At 43.4% G+C, this 24,300-nt stretch overlaps 1 protein-coding gene across 1 annotated transcript in view; it reads right to left on the reverse strand.

Moving 5' to 3' along the window:
* The window catches only part of ST3GAL3 (ST3 beta-galactoside alpha-2,3-sialyltransferase 3), a 226,552-nt gene that overhangs the window by 119,551 nt on the left and 82,701 nt on the right, over positions 1–24,300 (reverse strand). Inside the window, 1 exon segment of the mRNA XM_055346904.2 lies at positions 21,117–21,164. Coding sequence (XP_055202879.2) covers positions 21,117–21,164 — 48 coding nt within the window.

Consider the following 24,300-nt stretch of genomic DNA (forward strand, 5'->3'; position numbering starts at 1 on the left):
CTGGGGGAACTCTCATGCTGTTGCTCCTCAGACCTGAGCTAAGACTCCCTTAGACAATGAATCCATACTTAGGCGGATTCCTTCCAGAGAGGCCAGAGAATGTTTCCCTCATGGTTGCAAACTCAAATGTCAGGGGCCAAGCAAGAGCATAACACAAATGAGGGAAGTGGGAGAATGTAATACTCTTATACAGCGGCTCACACTACTCATTTTAGTTGCATTAAAAAACAAATCCTGTTGCAATGTCTTTTCTTTTCAATTCACTGTTTTTCCTCCCATATATTTTCTGTATAGTAAAAATAATTATATCTGTGGTTTATTATTTGTCAATAGCATCTTAAGTTTTGTTTTGTTTCATACACACACACACACGCACACACTGTATATTAAATTTCTAAGAACTGTGCATTTCTAAAGCAAGTCTGTCCCTTCACGTCTCTCTTGGTCTATCTATTGTTTTCTCTCTTTCATTAAGAGACATGAGGGCAGGACACAGTGCCTCACACCTGTAATCCCAGCACTTTGGGAGACCAAGCTGGGAGAGTTGTTTGAGCTTAGGAGTTTGAGATAAGCCTCGGTAGCATAATGAGCCCTCATGTATTCAAAAAACTTTAAAAAAATTAGCTGAGCATGTTGTTGCACACCTGTAGTCCCAGCTACTACAGAGGCTGAGGTAGGAGGATGGCATGAGCCTGGGAGATTGAGGCTGCAGTGAGCTGTGATCACGCCACTGCACCCTAGCCTGGGCAACACGGTGAAGAGTCACTGTATCCCCACAGCCCTCAGAAAAGAGACATGAGTACCAGAATAATTTGAGAAAAGGTAATTGTGAACCCACTGATGATAAATGGCAGCTGGCCCTTGGCTCTAGCGTCAGAGCCCAGAGGGAACTGAGTCCATCTGGAGAGTGTGTGCCCTGCTGAAGGGCGGCTCCCACCAGCTCCTGCTACCTGTGCCAGGCAGCAACGCAGGCCCCGCATTACCACATCTTCCGATTTTTTTCAAGCCAGGAATCTGGATTTTAAGGTAAAATTTCTAAGTTTATAAACATTGGCAAATGGATTCAAGAAAAATGTAAAGATTATGTGGACTGACAGCTCATGAGGGCTGTGGCTGCTCACAGTAGATGCTCAATAAATATTTGTTGACTGTTATCGGGATTATTTGGTCACAACAGTCTCAAGTCCAAATCAAATTAGTGTAACAGGATGCTAGAAAGAAAATTTTAGCCGGGTCTATAAGGTGATACATTTCAGACACCACAGTGAAGTGCTAGACTAAGATGCGGATTTTCAAAGGAAATCTCTTAATACTTATCACGTAATTCTAAAGGCCTTCCCTACATCAAATATAAATAGCAATCGGTTGCTAGAGATGAAGGGAAAGAGGATTTCAAAAAACGTCTTTGTGGGGAGCTGTGATATGAACAGGGCAGGATGGGTACCGTCTCTCACTCCAGCCTCTGAAGGATGCCTAACATGTCCTTAAGGTTTGGAGAACACAGTGGGTTGCCTGGGGCCCACCTCCTACCCAACAAGTCTAGAGGACACAATGGGCAATGGGCGGGCTGGCTGCAGGAGAACACTGCATGGGGACTGGCCTGCACTCCCAGAATCTGTGGCAAAAACTAATGCATGAAGGAGCTGGTGTGGGCTCGTTTCAGGTCCTTTCCAGAAGATCTGCCTGGAGGGTTGACAGGCCCTCGGCCAACAGAAGCAACAGGTAGATGCTGGGATTTCCAGGAGTTGCAGAAGTGACGAGCAAGGCAGTGGCATGGGCGTTACCCATACTGGGGGAACCGCAGAGAAGAGGCCCCTAAGATGGAAAGGGGTCATCAGAACACTCACAAAAGCACCCCACCAGAGTCAGCTTTAACTATTTGTCAGGTCCAGAGAGTGCAAACACTCTAGGTCTCTACTGCTCATTCTCTCTCCCTCCAACAGCAATCACGGAGAGGTCAGAGGCAGCAGCTAGTAGCTGGGAGAGGAGGGAAGAGGAAAGACAGGCAGGGCATGCCCTTTCCCCACCAGGCACCTGCCGGCACTGTGAGTTGAAAGCTGTGACTGTTACACAAGATGGGGCACTCTAAGTTTGCAAATGGCAACTCACTGTGACCATGGAATTTTTATTACTTCAGATGTATTGAAGACATGAAAACATTTTAAGGGAACAGTAGGAGACAAAATGAAGGTGTCTGTGATGATCCTTGACATTTCCTGTATGCTCAACATACTGGTTGCATTAACTCAGGGTAACAGGGTGATTTAGTGGTTCACATAACCAAAACATAGGAAGGGGCCAGAGTGCGGAGGGTCTCAGGGGTGACCGAAAGTGACTGGAATAGAGGGAGGTCATCGGGCCTCCCTCTATTGCCTGTACTCTCTCCTGGTGAGCTTTCTTCGTAAATGAGGCAATGTGACCACCAGCAACCTGTAGGCAAACATCTTCTGCTTTGCCACTGGCAAGGGATTGCATTCGCCCCTCGCCCCTCTGCTCCCAAGGGCGAAACTCCTGGGGAAAGGCTAGGGCTGGCGGAGCTTGTACCAGTACTTCATTCTGTTCTAGTCACAGAGACTGAGGATATGGGGTTTGTGGAAAATGATGACTCCCATGTGATACACATGGTTACAAGGAGCATTACCAGAAGAAATGTGTTGTCCTGAACAAATAAAGTCCCCTTGCGAACAATAGGAATAATCTTTGGAAAACTAAAGAGCTAGTAAATCTCCCAGGAAAATGCATAGCCAGCTACAATGAGCCACGGACCCCATTTCTCTCATCCTCAGTCCTCTGTCAAACCCTTCTCATAATGCCCTCTGACTCACGATTCCAACCACCCGGCCCACCCGTGTCTACCTCCTGCCACAGCTGAAGCCTGGCAGACCCTACGAGGCTTTTCTTGAGGCTCTTCAGGGGAGGCTGCTTTTCCTCTCCTCTGCCAAGCACCTGTGGGAATGAGAGGGGGGTGCTTATGACATACTTTGCTGCGATTTTCATCATCTTTCCTGTGTTTTGCATCCTTGGGGCTCTTGGATCTGTGGGTTTTAATCACATTTGAAAAAAAATTGGTTCTTATTTCTTCAAATATTTTTCTGCCCTCCTCTTTCTTTTAGGGGCTCCAATAACACATGTATTAGGGCTGCTTGAAGTCCCATAGCTCACCAGTGGTCTGTTCATTTTTTTTCCCCAGTAATGTTTCACTCTATGTTTCTTTTCTTTTTTCTTTCTTTCTTTCTTTTTTTTTTTTTTTTTTTTTTTTTTTTTTTTTTTTTTTTTGAGACAGGGTCTCACTCTGTGGCCCAGGTTGGAGTACAGTGGTGCAATCCTGGCTCACTGCAACCTCCGCCTCCCAGGTTCAATAGATTCTCCTGCCTCAGCCTCCCGAGTAGCTGGGATTACAAGCATGCAACACCACGCCTGGCTAAGTTTTGTATTTTTAGTAGAGATGGAGTTTCACCATTGGCCAGGCTGGTCTCGAACTCCTGACCTCAAGTGATCCGCCCGCCTTAGCCTCCCAAAGTGCTAGGATTACAGGCGTGAACCACCACGCTCGGCCCTTTTCTTTTTTTAAGAGACAGAGTCTCAACCCATAGCCCAGCCTGGAATGTGGTGGCACAATCATAGCTCACTGCAGCCTCCAACTTCTGGGCTCAAGCAATCTTCCTGCCTCAGCCTCTGGAGTAGCTAGGACTATAGACAAGCACCACCACATTTAGCTAATTTTTAAACTTTTTGTAGAGACAGGGGTCTCACTATGTTGGCCAGGCTGAACTCCTGGCCTCAAGCTATCCTCCTTCCTCAGCCTCCCAAAGTGCTGGGATTACAGATGTAAGCCATTGCACCCAGCCCTCACTCTGTTTCATTTTAGATAGTTTCTATTGCTATATCTTCTAGTTCACTATTTTTTTCTTCTACAGTGTCTAATTTGCTGATTATTCGTCCAGTAAAATTTTTCATCTCAGACACTGTATTTTTCACCTCTGGGAGTTTTTTTTCATATCTTCCGTGCCTTTCCTTAATATTCTCATGCTTTCCCCTGCCTTCTTGAACATAGGAATATGATGTAATGCCCCTAGTTCTCTCATTTGTGTCATCTCTAGGCCTGCTTCTACTGATTGTTTTTTTTCCCTCTTTATTGGTTGTATTTTCATGCTTTTCTGAATTGCCTTGTAATTTCTGATTGGCTGCCAACCATGTGAATTTTACCTTGTTGGGGACAGGATACCTGTGCATTCCTTAAGTATTTCTGAGATACAATTAAGTCACTTGGAAACAGTTTGATCCTTTAAAGGCTAGTCTAAGGCTAATTTTGCACTATTACTAATTTTGCCCCACTGCTAAGGCAATACCTTCCTGAGTACACTATGAGATACCCCATGCATTATACAGTTTTCCCACAATTCCCAGTCCTGTGTGACTGCTAGGGATTATCCTGGCTGCCCCCTTCCAGTGGTTCTTTCCCTAGATTCTGGTAGTTTTCCCATCCACATGTACTCATCAGCTGAGAAGTCCAAGGGGGACCTGAAACAAATCCCCTGAGCTCTCTCTCTGTGCGGGTCTCTCCTCTCTGATGATCTGTGAATTCTAGTTGCCCTGGCCTCCTCAAATGCTCAACTGTTACCTCAGCTTCGGACTCTTGGGTTCTCCTTCCCTGCGACATGGACTGCAAACTCTCCAGGAAGTTGGCTTGGGCAATTACAGGGCTAACCTCATCTGCTTCCCTTCTTTCAGAGATCAGTGCCCTGTGCTACCAATTGTTCAATGTCTGAAAATATTTCCATATTTTTTTTCTGTTTTTTCTCAGTCGTTTCTCCTTTCTTCACTTTTCCTTCATTCAGTCTAGACCTCACCTTGCTCAACACTCAGTTCAGCCTGCCCAATTATCTTTCCATTGCGCCCAAACCAAATCTCTCATTCCTGCTCAGCCTTCTCTCCTGAGCTCCGCCTTTTTTTTTTTTTTTTTTTTTTTTGAGATGGAGTCTCACACTGTCACCTGGGCTGGAGTGCAGTGGCGTGATCTCAGCTCACTGCAACCGCTGCCTCCCGGGTTCAAGTGATTCTCCTGCTTCAGCCTCCCGAGTAGCTGGGATTACAGGCGCCCGCCACTATGCCTGGCTAATTTTTTGTATTTTTAGTACACACAGTGTTTCACTATGTTGGCCAGGCCAGTCTCTCCACCTGCCTTGGCCTCCCAAAATGCTGGGATTACAGATGTGAGCTGCTGTGCCTGGCTGAGCTCCACATGTGTATATCCAGCTGCTTCCTGGACAGCTCCAGTTCAGTGTCCTACAGGCACTTAAAACCTAAACCACACCCCCTAGAGTTCATCTTCATCACCCTCACACACACCCAGAACCTCTTTCTGGATTTCCCACCTTAACGAACAACACCACTCTTCACCCAGCTGCCCAAACTTGAAACCTGGGAGAATTCCTTTATTCCTGCTTCTCTCTTCTTTCTTCTAATTCATTACTATGACCTTTTAATTCCATGTTCTAAATGGATCTCAAATCTAAATGGATCTCAAATCTACTTACTTTTCTCCATTTCTACTCTTCTCGGCCAAGCCAGCTTTACTTCTCACCTGGATTGCTGTACTAGCCTCCTGTTATAGCCAGGTCTCCCTGCTCCTGTCTAATAGATGCTCTGTGCTGTAATCAGAGCTGTCTTTCTGTAAGATAAATATGGCCATATCACAATCCTGCTTAAAACGTTTGGTTGGATTCTGTTGTTCTCAGAACAAATCCCAATCTCTTCACCTACAAGATCCCTCAAGACCTGGCCTATAGATATCATTCCTACTTTATTTATTTATTTATTTATTTATTTATTTATTTATTTATTTATTTTTGAGACAGAGTCTCGGTCTGTCGGCCAGGCTGGAGTGCAGTGGCACGATCTCGGCTCACTGCAACCTCTGCCCCCTGGGCTCAAGCAATGCTCCTGCCTCAGCCTCCCGAGTAGCTGGGATTACAGGGGTGTGCCACCACGCCCGGCTAATTTTTGTATTTTAATAGAGATGGGGTTTCACCATGTTTGCCAGGCTGGTCTTGAACTCGTGACCTCAGGTAATCCGCCTGCCTCAACCTCCCAAAGTGCTGAGATTACAGGCGTGAGCCACCATGCCCAGCCTCCTACTTCACTTCTTGATTCCCAGCATCACCCCTGCCATATTCGATGTTCCTGCCAGGCTGAACTGTTTTATCTTTCTCCAACATAACTTTATCATCTCCAGGCCTTTGAACATATCTTTCTCTTTATTTAAAGTATTTTCCCTACCGGGTACAGTGGCTGACGCCTGTAATCCCAACACTTTGGGAGGCCAAGGCAGGCAGATCGCTTGAGCCCAGGTGTGTGAGACCAGCCTGGGCAACATGGTGAAACCTGGTCTCTACTAAAAATACAAAATATTACCCGAGCATGGTGGTGTGCACCTGTGGTCCCAGCCACTGGGGAGGCTGAGGTGGGAGGATCACCTGAGCCCGGAAATTCGAGGCTACAGTGAGCCATGACTGCACTGCTGCACTCTGGCCTGGGCAACGGGAGTAAGACCCTGTTTCAAAATAAAAAAATTAAATTAAATAATTTCCCAATCCCTTTTCACATTGGTTATTTCCTACACATTATTCCTAAATGATCCACAGTTACCTCTAGCTCAAAATGGTACAAATCAGACTTATATTTGCCTGTTCCCCAGCCTTCCAGCCTTGATCCTTCTTGTTTTTAAATGATGGCAATACCATCCAGTCCTCCAAGAAGGAAATTTTTGGTGACCACTAATGTCTTTCATTTCTACATGCAGACCCTATTCCCCTCCCTATCCCGTCATTGCTTTTGCTTGAGTCTTCACTGTTGCTTGGTTCACGTGGCAACCTCTTGATCTGTCTTCTCAGCCTCATCTCCTGCCACTCCCTTCTTTTATGCCTGAGAGCCTTTATGCCTGAGAGCTACTGCAGGTGACATTTCTCCTACAATGCCTTCACTCATCTTGCTCATCCTTCAAGATAAAGCCATCACTAAAGCTCAATTTCACAGATGTTTTTATAGTACAACAAGGAATTTTACATTTTTCCCTAAATTTCTATCCCTGTCTTATACTATTGTCTCCCCTGCTCTGTGCTCTGGTGATTTTGGCCTCTTTCAGTTCCCTGAATAAGCCACCTCTTTATTCGGTTAATTCCTGCTCATTCTTTAGACCCTAGTTCGAAGGCCCTCTTTTAGAAAAGCATTCCTTGCCGGGCATGGTGGTTCACGCCTGTAATCCCAGCACTTTGGGAGGCCGAGGTGGGCGGATCACAAGGTCAGGAGTTCAAGACCAGCCTGACCAACACAGTGAAACCCCGTTTCTACTAAAAATACAAAAATTAGCCAGGTGTGGTGGTACGTGCCTGTAATCCCAGCTACTCAGAAGGCTGAGGCAGGAGAACTGCCTGAACCCAGGAGGTGGAGGTTACCGTGAGCCGAGATCGCACCACTGCACTTCAGCCTGGGCGACAGTGTGAGACTCCGTCAAAAAAGAAAAGAAAAAAAAGAAGAGTGTTCCTTGTCCTCCCTATGTAGACCTCACCCTTCAAATGCTCCTGTGCCATAGTGTACTTTCTCCAGTTTGTGATTATACATTTACCGACAGACGCCTCTCCTCTGCTAGTCTAGAAGTTCCACTAAGACTCTTCTTTTCCTCACAGCTGCATCACCTAACACTATGCTTGGCATGTGGAAGGAATGTTGAATGAACGACATCTTCTCTGATCTAACTTGTTAGCCTAAATGCACCTTATCTGTGCTCTCCAGCCCTTCCAGAACTTATTCATGAACCTGCAATGCATATCTGTTGTTTCTGTCCTTTTAGAAACAAGCCCCTTGGGTTTCCTTCAGGGAACTGCTCTTCTCACATTGCAGGCAAGTGGTGAGACTGTCGATGGGATTTATGTCTGAAGTGTAGGCACCTGACAAAAGCTAGGTTAGTGGGACAATTTCTTCCTTAAACTCAGCGACACGAGGGAGAAAAATAATGTGCTGAAGAGGGGGACCACTTGTTCCTGCAACCTAGATTCCTGGGGCTGCCCTTCATGTTCTTTCTGAGGGCTCGATGTTTAGCTTCCAATTGGATTCTGTGGGTACCCATGTCCTTCTGGTAAATTCCTTTTTAAAAACTGTTATCCCCAGTCAGTTTTTGTTGCTTTCAATTAAACTATCCTAGCTTACATGTATTTGGGTTCTCGTAAAGGGCAGGGCTCACCTCTGCACCTAATATCACATCTGGCACAGAGTTGGTATTCCATAATGTACTGAATGGATGGAAGAGTGGAAAGAGTGACCAAATAAGCAAGGCAGCCTAGTAAGTGCCCTGAGACCTGCAGTCTTTGTCTTCCTCCACCCCTTGCAGTGAGGGGGCAGTGCTGGTGGTAGCAGTGATGGCAGCAGCAGGGGCTTCCTCTCCCTCTCCTTCTCCCTCGCCTGCCATCTTCGACTGCAGTGATTCCCTTGCTCTGGCCCTTCCTGGCTCCCAGCCTATCTGATTACATCACTGTCACCTGCCCACAGCGAGCCTCCTCTGGCTCTTCTTAGGCACAACTAACTGTCTGCCACACTGTTTATTTAATGCCCTTCACACCTTCTATTTTCTGGGTTTTGCTTTGGGGTTCCCTTTTAAGAACTCCCAGTTTGCCAAGGCAGTTCCCTCCCATCATGTATAAAGGCCTGAAATTTAACCCTCTCCACAAAGACTTCCTGAGTCACCTGAGTCACTGGCGTCTGTCTGCTCCATCTCAACCGAGGTCTTTACCTGACAAGCACTTTACTCTCAGCCCCAGCCTCATAGTCATGTTACTGATTATTCAGTCTGTGTGTGGCCCCTCACAGAGTTCCCTGACTAGCAGGAAAATTTAAGCATCATCTTTAGGAAGTGTAAATGAGAAAAGAAAGCAATCAGGAAGGCATAGGCATTATGTTCCAGGAATACAGGAGCAGAGCTTCTCTACTGCTGGGGTTGGGCAAGGTTACAGATCCCAGCGCATCTCCTTTATACAAATGTGTTCTTAGAGTTGCATGTGAATTTGCCTTATACAGAGGAACTGCTATTTTGAGTGTACCAACACTTCAGGGACTATTCACCTCTCGGGTAGTGGCATGAAAGTCTGGGTCTCACCAGCAGCCCAATGATCCCAGATCTGTACAAAGAACAGAACACTCTAGGAATCCCAGGCCAGCTGGGCACAATATGCACTCATATTCCAGCTCTCCTAGCACCTGAAGATACTCTCCTCCCCAGGTATGAAAGCAGAAAGCCAGCAGAAGTGTTTAGTCTGATGGCTTAGGCTTCCTGCTTTGGCCAGGTTGGAAAGCCCAGGATTACAAAAATCACTGACCAAGGAGCACGTGTGTCTCTGCCCAGCTCCAGGTGGGGAGTGACATGGCTGATGCAAATCCCTGACCTTCCCCTCCTGCACGTGCACCAAGTCAGAGCTGTGAATGCACAAAGTGCTTTTTCAGATGCCTTTGAAATTAACCATTAACTCTTCCATTGCTGCCTTAAAGGAATAAGTCTAGATGTCATAGCAAAAGATTCATATAACTTGTTGGATGAACACTGGAACACAGATGTAAACTCTTAAAAGGTTCAGAAACTGGACATAAACAAAAGGATCCCATGTATTAAACTGTGAATACATGTAATAATGAAACCTTGTTACATATAAAGCAAAATTAACAGAACTCAAAGAAAACTACACCGTTGGTCTACCATCACAAACCACTGAAAAATGGTTCACAAAGTCTTTGAGAATTCAGAAGATTTGAACAGAACAATTACTAAATTTAAACTAACAGACATACAGAGAACCTTACATCCAACAAATGGTGAATGCACATTCCTTTTTTTTTTTTTTTTGAGGTGGGATCTTGCTATGCTGCCCAGGCTGGATTCAAACTGCTGGGCCCAAGTGATCCTCCCACCTCAGCCCGAGTAACTGGGACTATAGGTGCGTACCACTGTGCCCGGCCTACAAGACATGTAGGGAGCATTTACAAAACCCGACCAGGCTAAGCACGGTGGCTCATGCCTGTAATTCCAGCATTTTGGGAGGCCAAGGCGGGCAGATCACAAGGTCAGGAGTTCAAGACCAGCCTGGCCAATACAGTGAAACCCCGTCTCTACTAAAAATACAAAGATTAGCCGGGTGTGGTGGCACGTGCCTGCAGTCCCAGCTACTTGGGAGGCTGAGGCAGGAGAATCGTTTGAACCCGGGAGGTGGAGGCTGCAGTGAGCCGAGATGGCGCCATTGCACTGGGCGACAGAGTGAGACTGTCTCGAAAACAAAAACAAAACAAAACAAAAACCAACCAATTGTGAGCCATAACATAGGGTCAGCCTCCAACTCTTAATTTAAAATTTAAGTATTGAGAAGCTATCGCATGGAATAACATTTTATTGCCGACAACAAAATACTGTCAGTTATTTCCCTTGAAGTGATAATGCTCACTTTCATTACTGAGAAAATGTCTGCCAAATTCCAAAGTCTGAAAAATCACAGTCTGTCAATTGTACTTTCAAGTAAAAATTATGTTCCATGAAAAATGTTGCATGAAAAACTCATGGAGCAGAGTGTTGCCCAAGAGGCTGCTGGTCAGTGGCAGGCCGGCCAGGTGAGGACTCCCAGGGGAGCACAGCTCCAGGTGAAGGGCAACACACCTGTTCTCACATATTGGGTAACATCGCTGCTTATGTGCATTGAATGTAGCCTTTTATGATCTCCAACCAACTCCAGAGTGACTGCTCTAAGAATTCATATACATTTTGCAATAGAGCTTCACGCTATTTTGAAATACCTGATACAAAAAAGTGAGATTAGATTTGAAATCCATTTGTTCTAACTGAAGAAATTTCAACCTTACAATTTTGATTAAGGAAAAGGAAGAGCTGTTGGATTTTTAAAATATAATTTCAACTGCTGTAAACATCTGAATAAGTATAAAAATGATTTTATATTTTTGTCAGTTATTTGTGTGAGTTTTTGATGATAACTGAGTATTTTTTAAGAGAGTATCATTAAAAAGCCTTGACAGGAGTTATGTGAAGCCTTCCCAGACAAAACTCCTGAATAAAAATTTATGAACACTGAAACAAGCTCTAGTTTTTAATTAAAAACTTGAAAAGATTTTTATGGTATAGCAATTCAATATTTAATAAATTTCTTAATACTTTGTGTTTCATTTTGCTCATCATAGTTCTTTTTGGTTTGTTTGTTTGTTTGAGACAGGGTCTCACTCTGTCACCCAGGCTGGAGTGCAGTGGTGCAAACTTGGATCGTCCCACTCTTGACCTCCTGGGCTCAGGTGACCCTCCCATCTCAGCCTCCTGAGTAGTTTGGACTAAAGGCGCAATGCTGCTGGGACTATAGGTGCAATGCTGCTGGGACTATAGGTGCAATGCCACCATGCCTGGCTAATTTTTTATTTTTTTGTAGAGACAGGTTTCACCATGTTGCCCAGACTGGTCTCAAACTCCTGGGCTCAACTGATCCTCCCGCTTTGGCCTCCCAAAGTGCTGGGATTACAGGTGTGAGCCACCATACCTGGCCTGTTCATCACAGTTCTGTAATATTAAAAAAAAAAAAATCACAAATGTTTTCACAACGCCCTATGTAGACAACTCCAAGTCCTCTCCTATTTGTCCTAGTATAGCACATAAGTATTACTTCCTACCTACATTCTGACGTGCAGTTGGGAGCACCAGGCTGTGCAGTCACATCCTGTTCCAGGACAAAAGAGAGAACTTCTTGAAGGTTCCTGAAGCCAGGTGTCCTACTGTAGCCTCACCTTCAGGCTACTGAGCCCCAAAATGGAATTTCAAGGAATACGGTTGTACATGATGAGCCTAACATGCTACTGGCATTTCCGTTGTGAGTGACCCACTTCCTTTTTTCATTGTAACGAACCACCACAAATTCCAATCAGCTGTCACTGTACCTGGCACAAAGAAGATGCTTATTAAATGACTGCTACTGATGACAACCACAAATATTGCCCATGAACACCAATTTAAGGAGCATTACTGAGGTATATAAAGTTTGGTATTTTATGGGATAAAAACATGAACTTGGTTCTATCAGAAATTGCCGTGCTTCGAATTATAATTCACAAAGCCACATAGGCAAGATAGTCCATGAGGCAAGAAAACTCCATTTACCCAGAGAAGCAGCTCTGCTGCCAGATCTTCTTTAAAGTAGTCTTTGGCTCCAATCTCTGGGCTATGATGAATTGCTAAGTACAAAGGGAATGGCAGTAAATGGAATGAGGACCTACCCTAGCCAAAACAGCTCTATCATTTCTTAAGAAATGTCACTGTACAATCTCTAAAAAAAAGTCATGGGGTATATTAAACATATGTAATATATGCCATGGCTTGGGTGGAGGAAGAAGTTGGCAATAGTTCCAAATGGGCTGTCAGGCTTGCAGAATGAAGGGACTGAGAGGAACTACTATTTATTGAGCATCTTCCTTTGTATTCATGCTGTTCTCAGTACTGTCACCTATACAGCCCCATGAGGCAGGTACTGTATTTTACAGATGAGGAAAGAGAGGTTTAGACAGGGGAGATATGTTCAAGATTCCCCAATCACGAAGTAGGCTAGCAGGGATGCCGTGGAACCAACCCAGGGCTGATTCTTTCCTTTACGTTATGCCCACAATGACTCTCAGAGGAAACAAGAAAAGCAGACCCTCACATTAGCAGCACAGTTTCCATGACAGCAATGATGTACTATTACCTCCCATCTCCTGCCCCAGGGTGATGTCAGAAGGCCCTGGCCATACCACACATGAATCATGGGAGTCAAAAGAGGCCTGAGAAGGTCTGGCCAAAGTGCAAATAGCTCCCACATCATCTCAAGTCAGGGAAATAAACCACAACATGGGATCAATTAATCAAAGAGAAACTAAAAGGAAAAGCATTTTTCTAAAATAAACACAGAAAAGCCCACTGACCTAGACTAAATTAACTGATTCAGTAAAATAACTTAGAAGTTTACAAACTAAGATCCAATCTCAAATGGGTGTATGTTGGTGTGGGGGAGGTGAGAGGCCTAGTAGGAAGCTTCTGGTAACAGAGTTCCCCGTGACTATCAGGCCTCCATCTGAGCACAGCACAGCTCTTCTCCAATGTGGCATACTGGGGGCCAAGGGAGCATGACATGTCCTTGGCCCCAGGTAAGAGAATCACAGGCTACAGAAGGAGCCCTGGAAGCCCCCTCCCACGGCAGCCAAAGATGTCACTGCACCCATCTATCTCTCTTCTGTCTTGGGAAAATAGCAGATATCTAGGGCTGAGTACTGCAGTGAATTTAATCCTATTCACAGCATCAACTGTGTCCAGGCCATCCCAGGGCATCTTGCACTAAGCTGCAGGAGGATTAGGAGGGACAGCATGTCAAAACAGCTGCTGGTACAGGAAATGGGAAAAAATGGCTCACTCTGCAGTTTGTATCTTAAACTTCATGGAGCTTACCACCTCATAGGATAGATAGGGCATAAATACTCACTGAAATGGTCTGAATGTTGGGTGTCCCCTGCGAATTCATGTGCTGGAACCTGATATCCAATGTGATAGTATTAAGAGGTGGGGCCTTTAGAAGGTAATTAGGTCATGAGGGCTCCACCCCCAGGATGGGATTGATATTTTTATCAGGGAGGGCTGAGGGAGCCTATTTGCCTCTTCTGTCTTGTTAGGACACACACAGAAGGTTCCATCTATGAGGAATGGACCCTTTCCAAACACTGAATCTGCTGATGTCTTGATCTTGGACTTCCCAGCCTTCAGAACTGTGAGCAATAAATTTCTGTTGTTTATAAATTGCCCAGTCTAAGGTATTTTTGTTATAGCAGCCCAAAGAGACTACGACAATCACAAAGCAATTATTAAACAAAATAAGAGAGAGCTCTACTCCCCAAACAAAAATAACTTAATTTTTTCCCAGTTATTAAAATAACGTATGCTCAATACAAAAATCCAAATCCAAAACACTTATAAAGAATGAAGTAAGAACCATTTGAAACCCTATTTACCTAGGGCTAACTGCTACAAATATTTTGGTGACTATTTTCCCAGAAATCTCTCTTTCCATAAATACTGTATATGTATGAATGTACATACATAATTTTACCTACACTTGGCCTTAATATGCATGCTGTTTGTTTTGTTCACTCAACAATATCCTTGACATCTTCTGTGTCAATAAAAGTAAAACTGCATCATCATTTTAAATGACTGCAGTTACTCCAATGAATGGATATGCCATTATTTATTTGACCTCAAGCACTCCTTAATTAGTGAATATTATTGTTCCTAATTTTCTATTCTTTAACACCTATTTATTTAACACCTACTTAGCACCTATTATGTGCCAGATGCATTCTAAATACCAGTGATACAGTGATGAACAAAACAGACCAAGTCCTTGGCCAAAATGAAGCCTACATTTTAGTGGGGGAGATTGACAGTGTGCAAGTAAATAAGTAAATAGTTTGAAGGAAGGAGGCGTGCTAAGAAAAACTGAAGACATACTTTTTTAGAGAAGGACTGGTTAGAGGAGTGGACTACTTTAGATGAAGTGGTCTGGGAAGACCTTCTGGCGGAGGTGACAGTGGGACAGAGGCCTGAAGACAGCAATGCAAAGCAGGAGGTAAGAACAGTCTAGGAAGTAAGAACAGCAAGCACAAAGACCCTGAGGCAGGAAAGGACCTGACATCCTCAAGGAGCCACAGGCATGCCAATGTAGCGTGAGGGCAGTGGGCTGAGGGCAAATGAACTACAGGGAAATTGGAGAGGTTAAGTAGGACTCAGGAAGGAGGGACAAGTTTGGATTTTATTGTTAAGTGTACTGTAAGGTCACTGGAGAGGCTTCAGTGGTAACAAGACAGGATCCGATTTAGGTTTCTGGAAGATTACTCTGGCTACAAGGTACAGAAGGCAATAAGTGGCACAGACAGGCCAGTCAGGAGATGTTTCTAGTCTAGGGAAGAGAAGATGGTACCTTGGGCAGTGGTGCTAGAAAGAAGCGGCTAGAGAAGAACACATTGTGAAGACAGGAAAGGGGGAGAGGGTAAAGGAAGAGGAACAATCAGGGTGATTCTAGGTTTGCAGCCTGAACTTTCAGTTGGGTAGATGGGGAAGAAAAAGTGGGAGAGGAACTAGTTTCAGCATACAGGTCCTACGTATGTTTCATCAGATTTATATATAAGCATTTACACATAAGTATTTGGTTTCGGGAAGCTGCTATGTGTTTTAAATTTTGGTTTTCAACTGTTCATTGCTAGTACTTAAAAACATGATGAACTTCTGTGTTTTGACCTCGTATCCTGTCATCTTGCTAAACTCCGTTATTAGTTCTAGGAATGTTTTTGTAGATTCCTTGGGATTTCCTATGTAGGCAATCATGTCATCTATGAAAATGGTTAATTTTGTTTCTTCCTTTCCATTCTGTATCCTTTTTATTGCTTTATTACATTGACTAGACCTTCCAGAAGTGTTTCCTGATGTTAGGGGGAGAGCAGTCTTCTACCATAAAGTATGATGTTTGCTGTAGGTTTTTGTAGATGGCCGATGTCAGGCTGAAGAAGTTCCTTTCTATGTTTGCTGAGCGTTTTTATCATAAATAGATGTTGAATTCTGTCAAATGTGTTTTCTTCATCAATTAATAAGACCATGCAGTTAATAAGACCATGCAGTTTTTTTTCTTTAGACAGTTAATACGGTGGATTATATTGATTTTTTCATTGTTGAACCAGCCTTCCATTCCCAGGATAAACCACACTTGGTCACCAAATTTGGGACGTTTTAGCCATTGTTTCTTCAAAAATTTCATATGGAACTCTGAAGACACGAATGATAAATCTTCTAGTATTGTGCCACAAGTCACTAGGTTCTGTTCAACTTTTAAAAGATTTTCTCTGTTGTTCCAATTGGATAGTTTTATTGCTTTATTTGGTTCTTCTTTATATTTTCTTCCTCTTTTTTTGTTTGCTAAGACCTTCATTTAAAAAAATCTTTAATATTTTTAAATTTTTTTAGAGATAGGGTCTCACTGTCACCTAGGCTGGAGTGCAGAGTGCACCTAGGCTGGTGTGATCATAGCTAACTGCAGCCTTGAATTCCTGGGCTCAAGTGATCCTCCTGCCTCAGCCTCCCAAGTAGCTGAGACTACAGGTGTGTGCCACCATGCCTGGCTAATATTCTTCTTTCATTTTGTAGAGAAGAGTTCTCTGCAATGTTGCCCAGGCTGGTTTCAAACTCCTAGTCTCAAGTGATCCTTCTGCCTCAGCCTCCCAAAGTGTTGGGATTACAGGCATGGGCCACTGCACCTAACCTTTACTTTTTTTGCAAAGATTTTCTAGTTTTCTATTCATTTCAACAGACTTTGCCTTTACTTTGGGGAGCATTTTTATCATAGCTGTTTAAAAAGTCTTTGTTAGATTATTCAAACATCTGTGTCACCTCAGCACTGGCATTGGTTGATTAACTTTTCCCATGCAAGTTCAAATTTTCCTGGTTCTTCATTTTGGTTCATATCTGGGATATTCTGAATATTATTATGAGACTCTACATCTTGTTTAAATCCAGTGGAGAATGTTCATATTTTTGTTTTAACAGACAATCGACCAGGTTGGGTTCGTGCAGCAAATTCCAACTAGCCTTCTGTGGGTTGTGGTTTCAACATCAGTTCCAATTTCAAAGCCTGTTCAGAAGAGTCCTCTGTGTGTGCATCCAGTCTGGGACTTGGGCAGTGGTCTGTCCCTTAGGTCAGTTCTGAAAGTCTTTGGTATGTTGTTTAGAATCAGATGCATACATGCACAGCTTGGGTTATCCTGAAGTCCATAAATAACTTAAAGGGGTTGCTTTCCTGAGCTCCCTTTCCCTTTGTTTTCTCTTTCGTGCCTTCTGGTTTCTTGAGCCTCCCCTTCCTGGGCCTCCAGCCAGAAAGCTGGGGCTTTAGTTACCACATTCTGCCATGAATTTTCTGAACTGCACTCAAATCTGGGGCCAAGCAGCAGGAAGGCAAAGACAGAAAACAAGCAACCAAAATTGCACCCCATCCTCTTGGGACTATAGCTCCTCTGATCAGAGAGGAAAGTTCCTCTCTCTCAGTTTTAGGTGCTTGAAGGGCCTACTGCTGGCACTCTCCCAACCACCATCACTGTGGGATTGCCTGGGGGCTGGGGCATGAGGGAACAACTCTTGGGATATCCCCCTCTGTCTGAGCCTTGGGAGCCCTTTTCCCACCCCAGAGCTTTAACTAGAGGTCTTTTCCTGAAGCTGTTTGTGCCTTGGTGTCCATAGCTGGGGTTTGGGGTGCCTTGAGTCCAAGACATGGGACACTGAAGGGAAAATAGGAAACTCACTGCCAGTTCAGTAATATATTGAATTCTGGTATTCTTCCCCTATCTGTCTGCTACTATTTATGTTTCCGAGTCCTCAAACTGCTATTAAATGCATTCTGAACAGGCCTTTAGCTGCATTCAGAGATAGAGTAAGTGTGCTCACTCTGTCTTATCTGGAACTGGAACCTTTTTCTTACTTTTAAGTACCTACACTAACAGAAAGAAAGTCAAATAGGGATTAATTCCAAAATTATCCTGCTAAAGTTCTAAAACGTTTTTGGCGATGTGGTATGCCCAGCGCTTTGTAAATTCTCTCCAAATAAAACAGTAAAGTGGCCACTGTGAAGACCTCTGCCCAGCTCTTGCCTGGTACTATTCCCTTTTAGGCTTGATGCAAAGCATGAGATAGCAAAACTATTGGCCTCTTGCAAATATTCCATGAGAGCATGAATAAGGCAGAACTAGGTGTGGAAGCTGGTAGGTGTTGTCGGGAAAACTGAAGGCTAGGTAAACTGAAAACCAGTTATAATTTGAGGCTGACTCTGAATCAACTTGATCTATCCTCCACTAAGAGGGAATCAGTGGAAAAATGTCTGAATTCTCATTCTTTGCCAGCCTTCACTGAGAACCTTGTACAAACCCGGGAGGCTTATTGCCATGGTCCATAGTTATTTGCAGATTAAGCCCAAGATCTTTTTATAACTCCAAGGGAGGTGGAGGCTGAGGACCAAAATCCCCTTGTACATTATTAGCTGTACATTGAGGTTTTATGTACTTTTCTATATATTTGCTATATTTTACATTTTTAATACAAAGCACAGCTAGTGAGTTACTGTAAAATGGACACCTATAAAACCCCTTCAGGTCACTAAAAATAATATATCAACACACTAGAAGCCCACCTGGGCACATCCCTCAACATACCCCGTTGAACACCACCATCTAGCTATTATAGAATTCAATTCCTTGCTTTTCTTTATAGTTTTAATACTGAATTATGTATCTAAAAGCAAATATGGTTTAATTTCATTTGTTTTTGAACTTTTTATGAAAGGATAAACACAGTATGTACTGTTTTGTCTGACTTCTTTCACCCAACAATATGTCTTTAATATTTATCCATATTGTTGCATCTGGCTATGGTTTGCTCATTTTTACTGTTCCCTATGAATATAATACAGTTTGCATATTCATTCTACTGTTGTTAGGTATTTGGATTGTTTTTGGTTTTTGACAATTATGAACAATGTTCTTATAAACATTCTTATACACATATCTTGCATATATATGTCCTGTTATGTATAAGCATCCATTTCTGCAGATAATATACCTAGAGGAGGAACTGCTAAGTCACCAGGTATGTGTATATCCAAATTTAGCTAGATACTCCCACAGTTTATTCCACAGTGGTTGTACCAAATTATGCTCCAACAAGTAGAAAATCAGAGTTTCCACTGCACCACATCCTTATCAACATTGGAATTGTCAAGCTTTTCAAGTTTTGCCATTTGGTAGATGTGTATTGGTATCTCATTGGGATTCTAATTTGCATTTTGCCGAGTACTAATAAAATCAAACACCTTTTCATAGGTTTATTGGCCATTTGGACTTCCTCTTTTGTGAAATGCCTGTTCAAGTCTTGCTCATTTCTGTAATGAGTTGCTCCTTTATTCCTATTGATTTCTGTCGTTCTTTGTTCTGGAAACAAGCCTTTTGTTGATTATTTGTGTTGTAAAGATCTTTTTTTCACTCTGGATTTCCTTTCACTCTCTCTCTTTTTTCTTTCTTTCTTTTTTTTTTTTTTTTTTCCAGAGACAGGGTCTCACTGTGTCACCCAGGTGGAGTGCAGTGGTGCAATTATAGCTCATTGCAGCCTCTAACTCCTGGGCTGAAGTGATCCTCCTGCTTAGCATCCTGAGTACCTCAGACTACAGGCACACGCCACCGTGCCCTTACTATTTAAAAAAAATTTTTGTAGAGCTGGGGTCTCACTGTGCTACCCAAGCTGGTCATAAATTCCTGGCCTCAAGCTGTCCTCCTGTCTCAGCCTCCCAAAGTGCTGAGATTACAGGTGTGAGCCACTATGCCCATCCAGCCTGCCTTTTCACCTCTTAATAGGGTCTTTTGATTAATAGAAGTTCTTAACTTTTATGTAATAAAATGACCAATCTTTTACTGTACAAATAGATGCAAGTTTTGGATCCATTTAAGAACTTTCTGTCTGTCCACTCTACCTTAAAGTGACTTCTCATAGCCTGAGCATTTTGGTGGGAAGCACACAAGGTATGAGATAGAAAGATGTTAAGGGAGAGAGGATGGGCTCTAGAGTTAGACAGATATGAATGGCCCTGAACAGGTTACTTCATGTCTTTGAGCATTAGCTTCTTTATCTATAATTAAAGATATCAAAGCTGTTGTAAGGAGATCTAGTATTTGATAGCACAGCAGAGTGATTATAGTCAACAAAAATTTATTGTGTATTTTGAAATAATTAAAAGAATGTAATTGAAATGTCTGTAACACAAATAAACTGTAAATGCTTCAGACAATGGATACCCCATTTGCCCTGATGTGATTATTACTCATTGTATGCCTGTATCAAAACATCTCATGTACCCTATAAATATATACACCCACTATGTACCCATAAACATTAAAAACAAAAAAAATAAAAATTAAAAGCGATTGTAAGAGATAGCTGAGAGGTGTATAAAGCACTCAGCACAGTGCTGGCACACAGTAAAACAGGCAGACCCTCAGTAAATAGTGGTGGCTGTGATCATATTCTCTGAATGTCTTTCCTCTTGTCCACTCTACTACAACTGCCTGACCCTCATGGCTGTTTTGTGAATCATCAATCTACCATATCTAAGGACGGCAAAATGAATTAACTGCCCTCAACAGGCCAGCAGTCTCCCTGGCATTCACTGGCAGTACCCATGGTATGAGGCCCACCTGACTTTACCTAAAAACACAGAGATACTCTTCCCTCAAAGTCACATCATTCTGAGGCTCCCATAGGGACCCAATGGCAGCAAGCTGAGGAATCAAAGTAGTCTCTTCCCACTTCCTGTCAACAGGCACAGTGATGTGGAACAGGTAAACTGCCCCAGACATGGCAGAGCCAGGCTCCACTGGGTCTGGGTGAATTTGGGGCAGGTGTGCTGATCTGTGTGTCCTGCACTGTAAACAGGGAAGAGAAGGAGTGTGTCTACCTACATGCATTTTGGCATGAGTACACAGTACAGTGTGGTACTCCTCTCCTGGAAGAGGTCTGTATTTGAATATATGGGGTGTGCATGTAAACATGCAATGGAGTGTATGTCCTCAGGAAACTGAGATGCTCCCACCAGCCCAGCATTCTAGTAGAGAGCCCTGATGGTTATCTGCTCCAGCATTCCCACAGCCTGGGGTCTTTCAATGCCCTCTGCCCCACCTTCTGAGACAGGATATATGCACAGAAAACAGACATCCTTTTATATGACTCTTGACAACTCTGAATGAAGAGGGAGCATCTACTGCAACTCCTCTGTGCACACTTTTAAAGTAACTGGAAAAGTTCTCTGGATATGTCCCTCTTCTGCTTCCCTGACCATAAAGTCTCTAGAAAGGCTTCTTGAGACTTCCCCCAATTCTGGGATATTCCATTGCCCTCCCCAGCAAACCCATACTTGATTAGGCTTCACAAAAAATATGGCTAATATTGAAGGCCAAAAAGATGATAGAGGGGGAAGAGTTGGTACCTGAGCCTAGTGTTTGTCCAGCGGAGTCAAAGGAAAGAACCACTGAATCTGCAACACAAGAGGACAAGTTCATTTCTTTCTCCTTCTTATAATAAAAAAGCAAGCTCCCACTGGCTCTGCCCAAACCCTCCCTCAAAGGAGAGTCAACTGGAAGGGAACTCAGTCGAACAGCCCAGCCCCCCAGGCCCATGCCCACCCATCCACTGAGCCAGGAGACCCTGCCCAGCCCAGTACCCCTTGCCTCCTGCCAGAGGGAGAGATGTCTCAAGGCAGGGACAGGCCCCAAATTCTTTAGGGGCATTTCTTGCCAGATTAGGGGATAAATTTACTTCTTTTTCTTTCTTCTAGTGAAAATGGAATTAAAACAAAGCAAAATAAAACTTCCCTCCTGAATCTAGTTAAAGGCACTAACATTTCCCCTTTGATCTTGCCCTTTCTTCTGCTTATATACTCAATTGTTCATTGTTTCTTCCCCAAAAAAGGCTTATAGTGGCCTATTGAAATTTACAGTATACACTAGAATTTTAAAATGAAGACGTCAAAGAAAGGAAAAAGACTATATAGTTGAGGAAATGTTAGTGCACAAAATGCATGCCATGAGTACCTAGGCAAACACCGCAGGCAGAATCAGGGCCTGAGCCTCCAAACAGCCAAAGAAAAAAGGAAATGAACAGTTACAAGATTCAGTACCCACAAGGCATTCATTCATTCATTCAATCAAATGTCCAATAAATATGCATTGGGCAACTGCTACGTGCAAGATACTATACTATGACTGAGATACAGCAGCAAACAGAAAAAGCATGGTCTCTATCCTTATTGATCTTTCTGCTATCAGTCTAGGAGAAAAAAATGTTACCAAAGAACAAACTATTTAACAAGAAACTGATAAAAGAGAAAAAAAGAAAGTGTTATGAAAGTTTATATTAGGAACTGGACTGAGTACAGAAGGGGAGTGGGTACTGGATAGGGAAGACATCTCTGAAGAAGTGACGCTTGAACTCATAGCTGAAGGATAAGTGAGGGTCAAACCCAACAAGAATGGAATGGGACATTCAAAGCAGAGGGAAGGCCATGTGTGAAGACCTGAGGCAAAACGGAGTCTGGTGCTCCAGAGCAACTGAAAGACCAAAACATAAAAGCAAATACTGTACAGTGATCAGAGAGAACTTTCTCTTGTGGGCCTTAGAAAAAGAAGATGCCGGCCGGGTGCGGTGGCTCATGCCTGTAATCCCAGCACTTTGGGAGGCTGAGGTGGGTGGATCACGAGGTCAAGAGATCGAGACCATCCTGGTCAACATGGTGAAACCCAGTCTCTACTAAAAATACAAAAAAAAAAAATTAGCTGGGCGTGGTGCGCGTGCCTGTAGTCCCAGCTACTTGGGAGGCTGAGGCAGGAGAAGTACTTGAACCCGGGAGGCGGAGGTTGCAGTGTGCTGACATCACGCCACTGGACTCCAGCCTGGTGACAGAGCAAGACTCCAGGTCAAAAAAAAAAAAGGAGACACCGTATGATGTTGAAGATTGTATATTCTACATTTCTATACTAAGCAGCTGTAAATCTTGTATGGCTGTTTCTTACAACATAAGCCAATGCCAAATGATGGCATAAATTAAACACAGAGTTCAATAAAAACAATTATAAGGGGCACCAAGATGATGTAAGGCCCAAGATAACCCAAGAAACCCCAGACTCAAAAGGGATCAGATTCCACAGACTTACTCCAAAGGAGTGTCAGCTGGATGCAAATGGCACCAGAGTCTAGAGCCACACCCCACCCAAACATTATGGGCATTTTCTCTCATTGCACATGGACATTCAACACAATAGTTATCATAACTGTACATAACATCTGTTCCCACTGCTAGGTTGTAAGTTTCATAAAGGCAGACACCAAATCTGCTTTATTCACTGCTACACCTGGCACTCAATATTTGCTGAATAACAATGTATAGAAAAATGAATGAATCACAAATCTTCAGACATTCTTTCATCAATATTTTTTCTCACAACCATGTGTTTGCTAAGAACTGGGTGGCAGAGAGCTGGAGGATGTGGTTTCTGAGGCAGGTACTCTGTACTGCCAGTTAAAGATAGATCCATATGCTTTGAAATCTGCCAAGAAAAAGGTAGGGTTGCCACTTTTTTTACAAAATGTAGAATCACAATCAGGACACTTGGCTGAACAGATAGGTGACCACCCTATCTCATACAATCAATGTCTAACTCTTATAAATTCTAATTTTTTTTTTAATAGAGCCAGAGTCTTGCCCTGTCCCCTGGGCTGGAGTGCAGTGGTGCAACTGTGGCTCACTGCAGCCTCTAATTCCTGGGCTCAAGTGATCCACTCACATCAGCCTCCTCAACAGCTAGGACTACAGGTGCATGTGCCACCTGCCTGGCTAACTTTTCAATTTTTTCTAGAGATGAGCGTCTTGCCATATTGCCCAGGCTGGTTTCAAATTCCTGGCCTCAAGTGATCCTCCTGCTTTGACCTCCCAAAATGTTGGGATTACAGGCACCAGCCATTATGCCTGGCCAATTCTATTTCTTTATCAGCATTTCTCACATTTATCTCCTCTCATTGAGAAGACTGACTCCTCCAACTCCTGCTTTTAAAAACAGCTTTATTGAGGTATAATTCACGTACCATGAAATTCACTCATATAAGTGTGCAATTCAATGATTTTTAGAAAATTAACAGAGCTCCATAACCATCATCACAATCCAATTTAGAACATTCTCATCACTCCAGAAAGATCCCTCATGTCCACTCAGTCATTCCCTGCCCCCACCTCCAACCCCAGGAACCACCAAGTTACTTTCTGTCTATAGATTTGCTTTTCTGGACATCTGCCTATCATCTTTTGCTGGGACTGTTCTTATTGCTCCCAAAACACACCTCTGCCTCCAACATAGCCCATTTCCATCCATCCTTTCTACTGATTTCTCCAAAAAGTATAACAGATTGTGTCTCTGTTCTTTAATAAAACCCTTCAGAGGCTTCCTGCGGCCTGTAAGATAAAGTTCAAGCTCTGACATTCAATGTCTTTACCATTTGCCTCATTTACCACCTCGAGTTCCAGATATGCAAAATTACTTATATTTCCCAAGAGATGCATGCCTTCATGTCTTCAGACATTGAACACATTGTCTTCTCTGCAGGTTTGCATTAAAAAAAAA

Source organism: Gorilla gorilla, chromosome 1, assembly GCF_029281585.2.
Source record: "Gorilla gorilla gorilla isolate KB3781 chromosome 1, NHGRI_mGorGor1-v2.1_pri, whole genome shotgun sequence".
Classification (NCBI taxonomy): domain Eukaryota; kingdom Metazoa; phylum Chordata; class Mammalia; order Primates; family Hominidae; genus Gorilla; species Gorilla gorilla.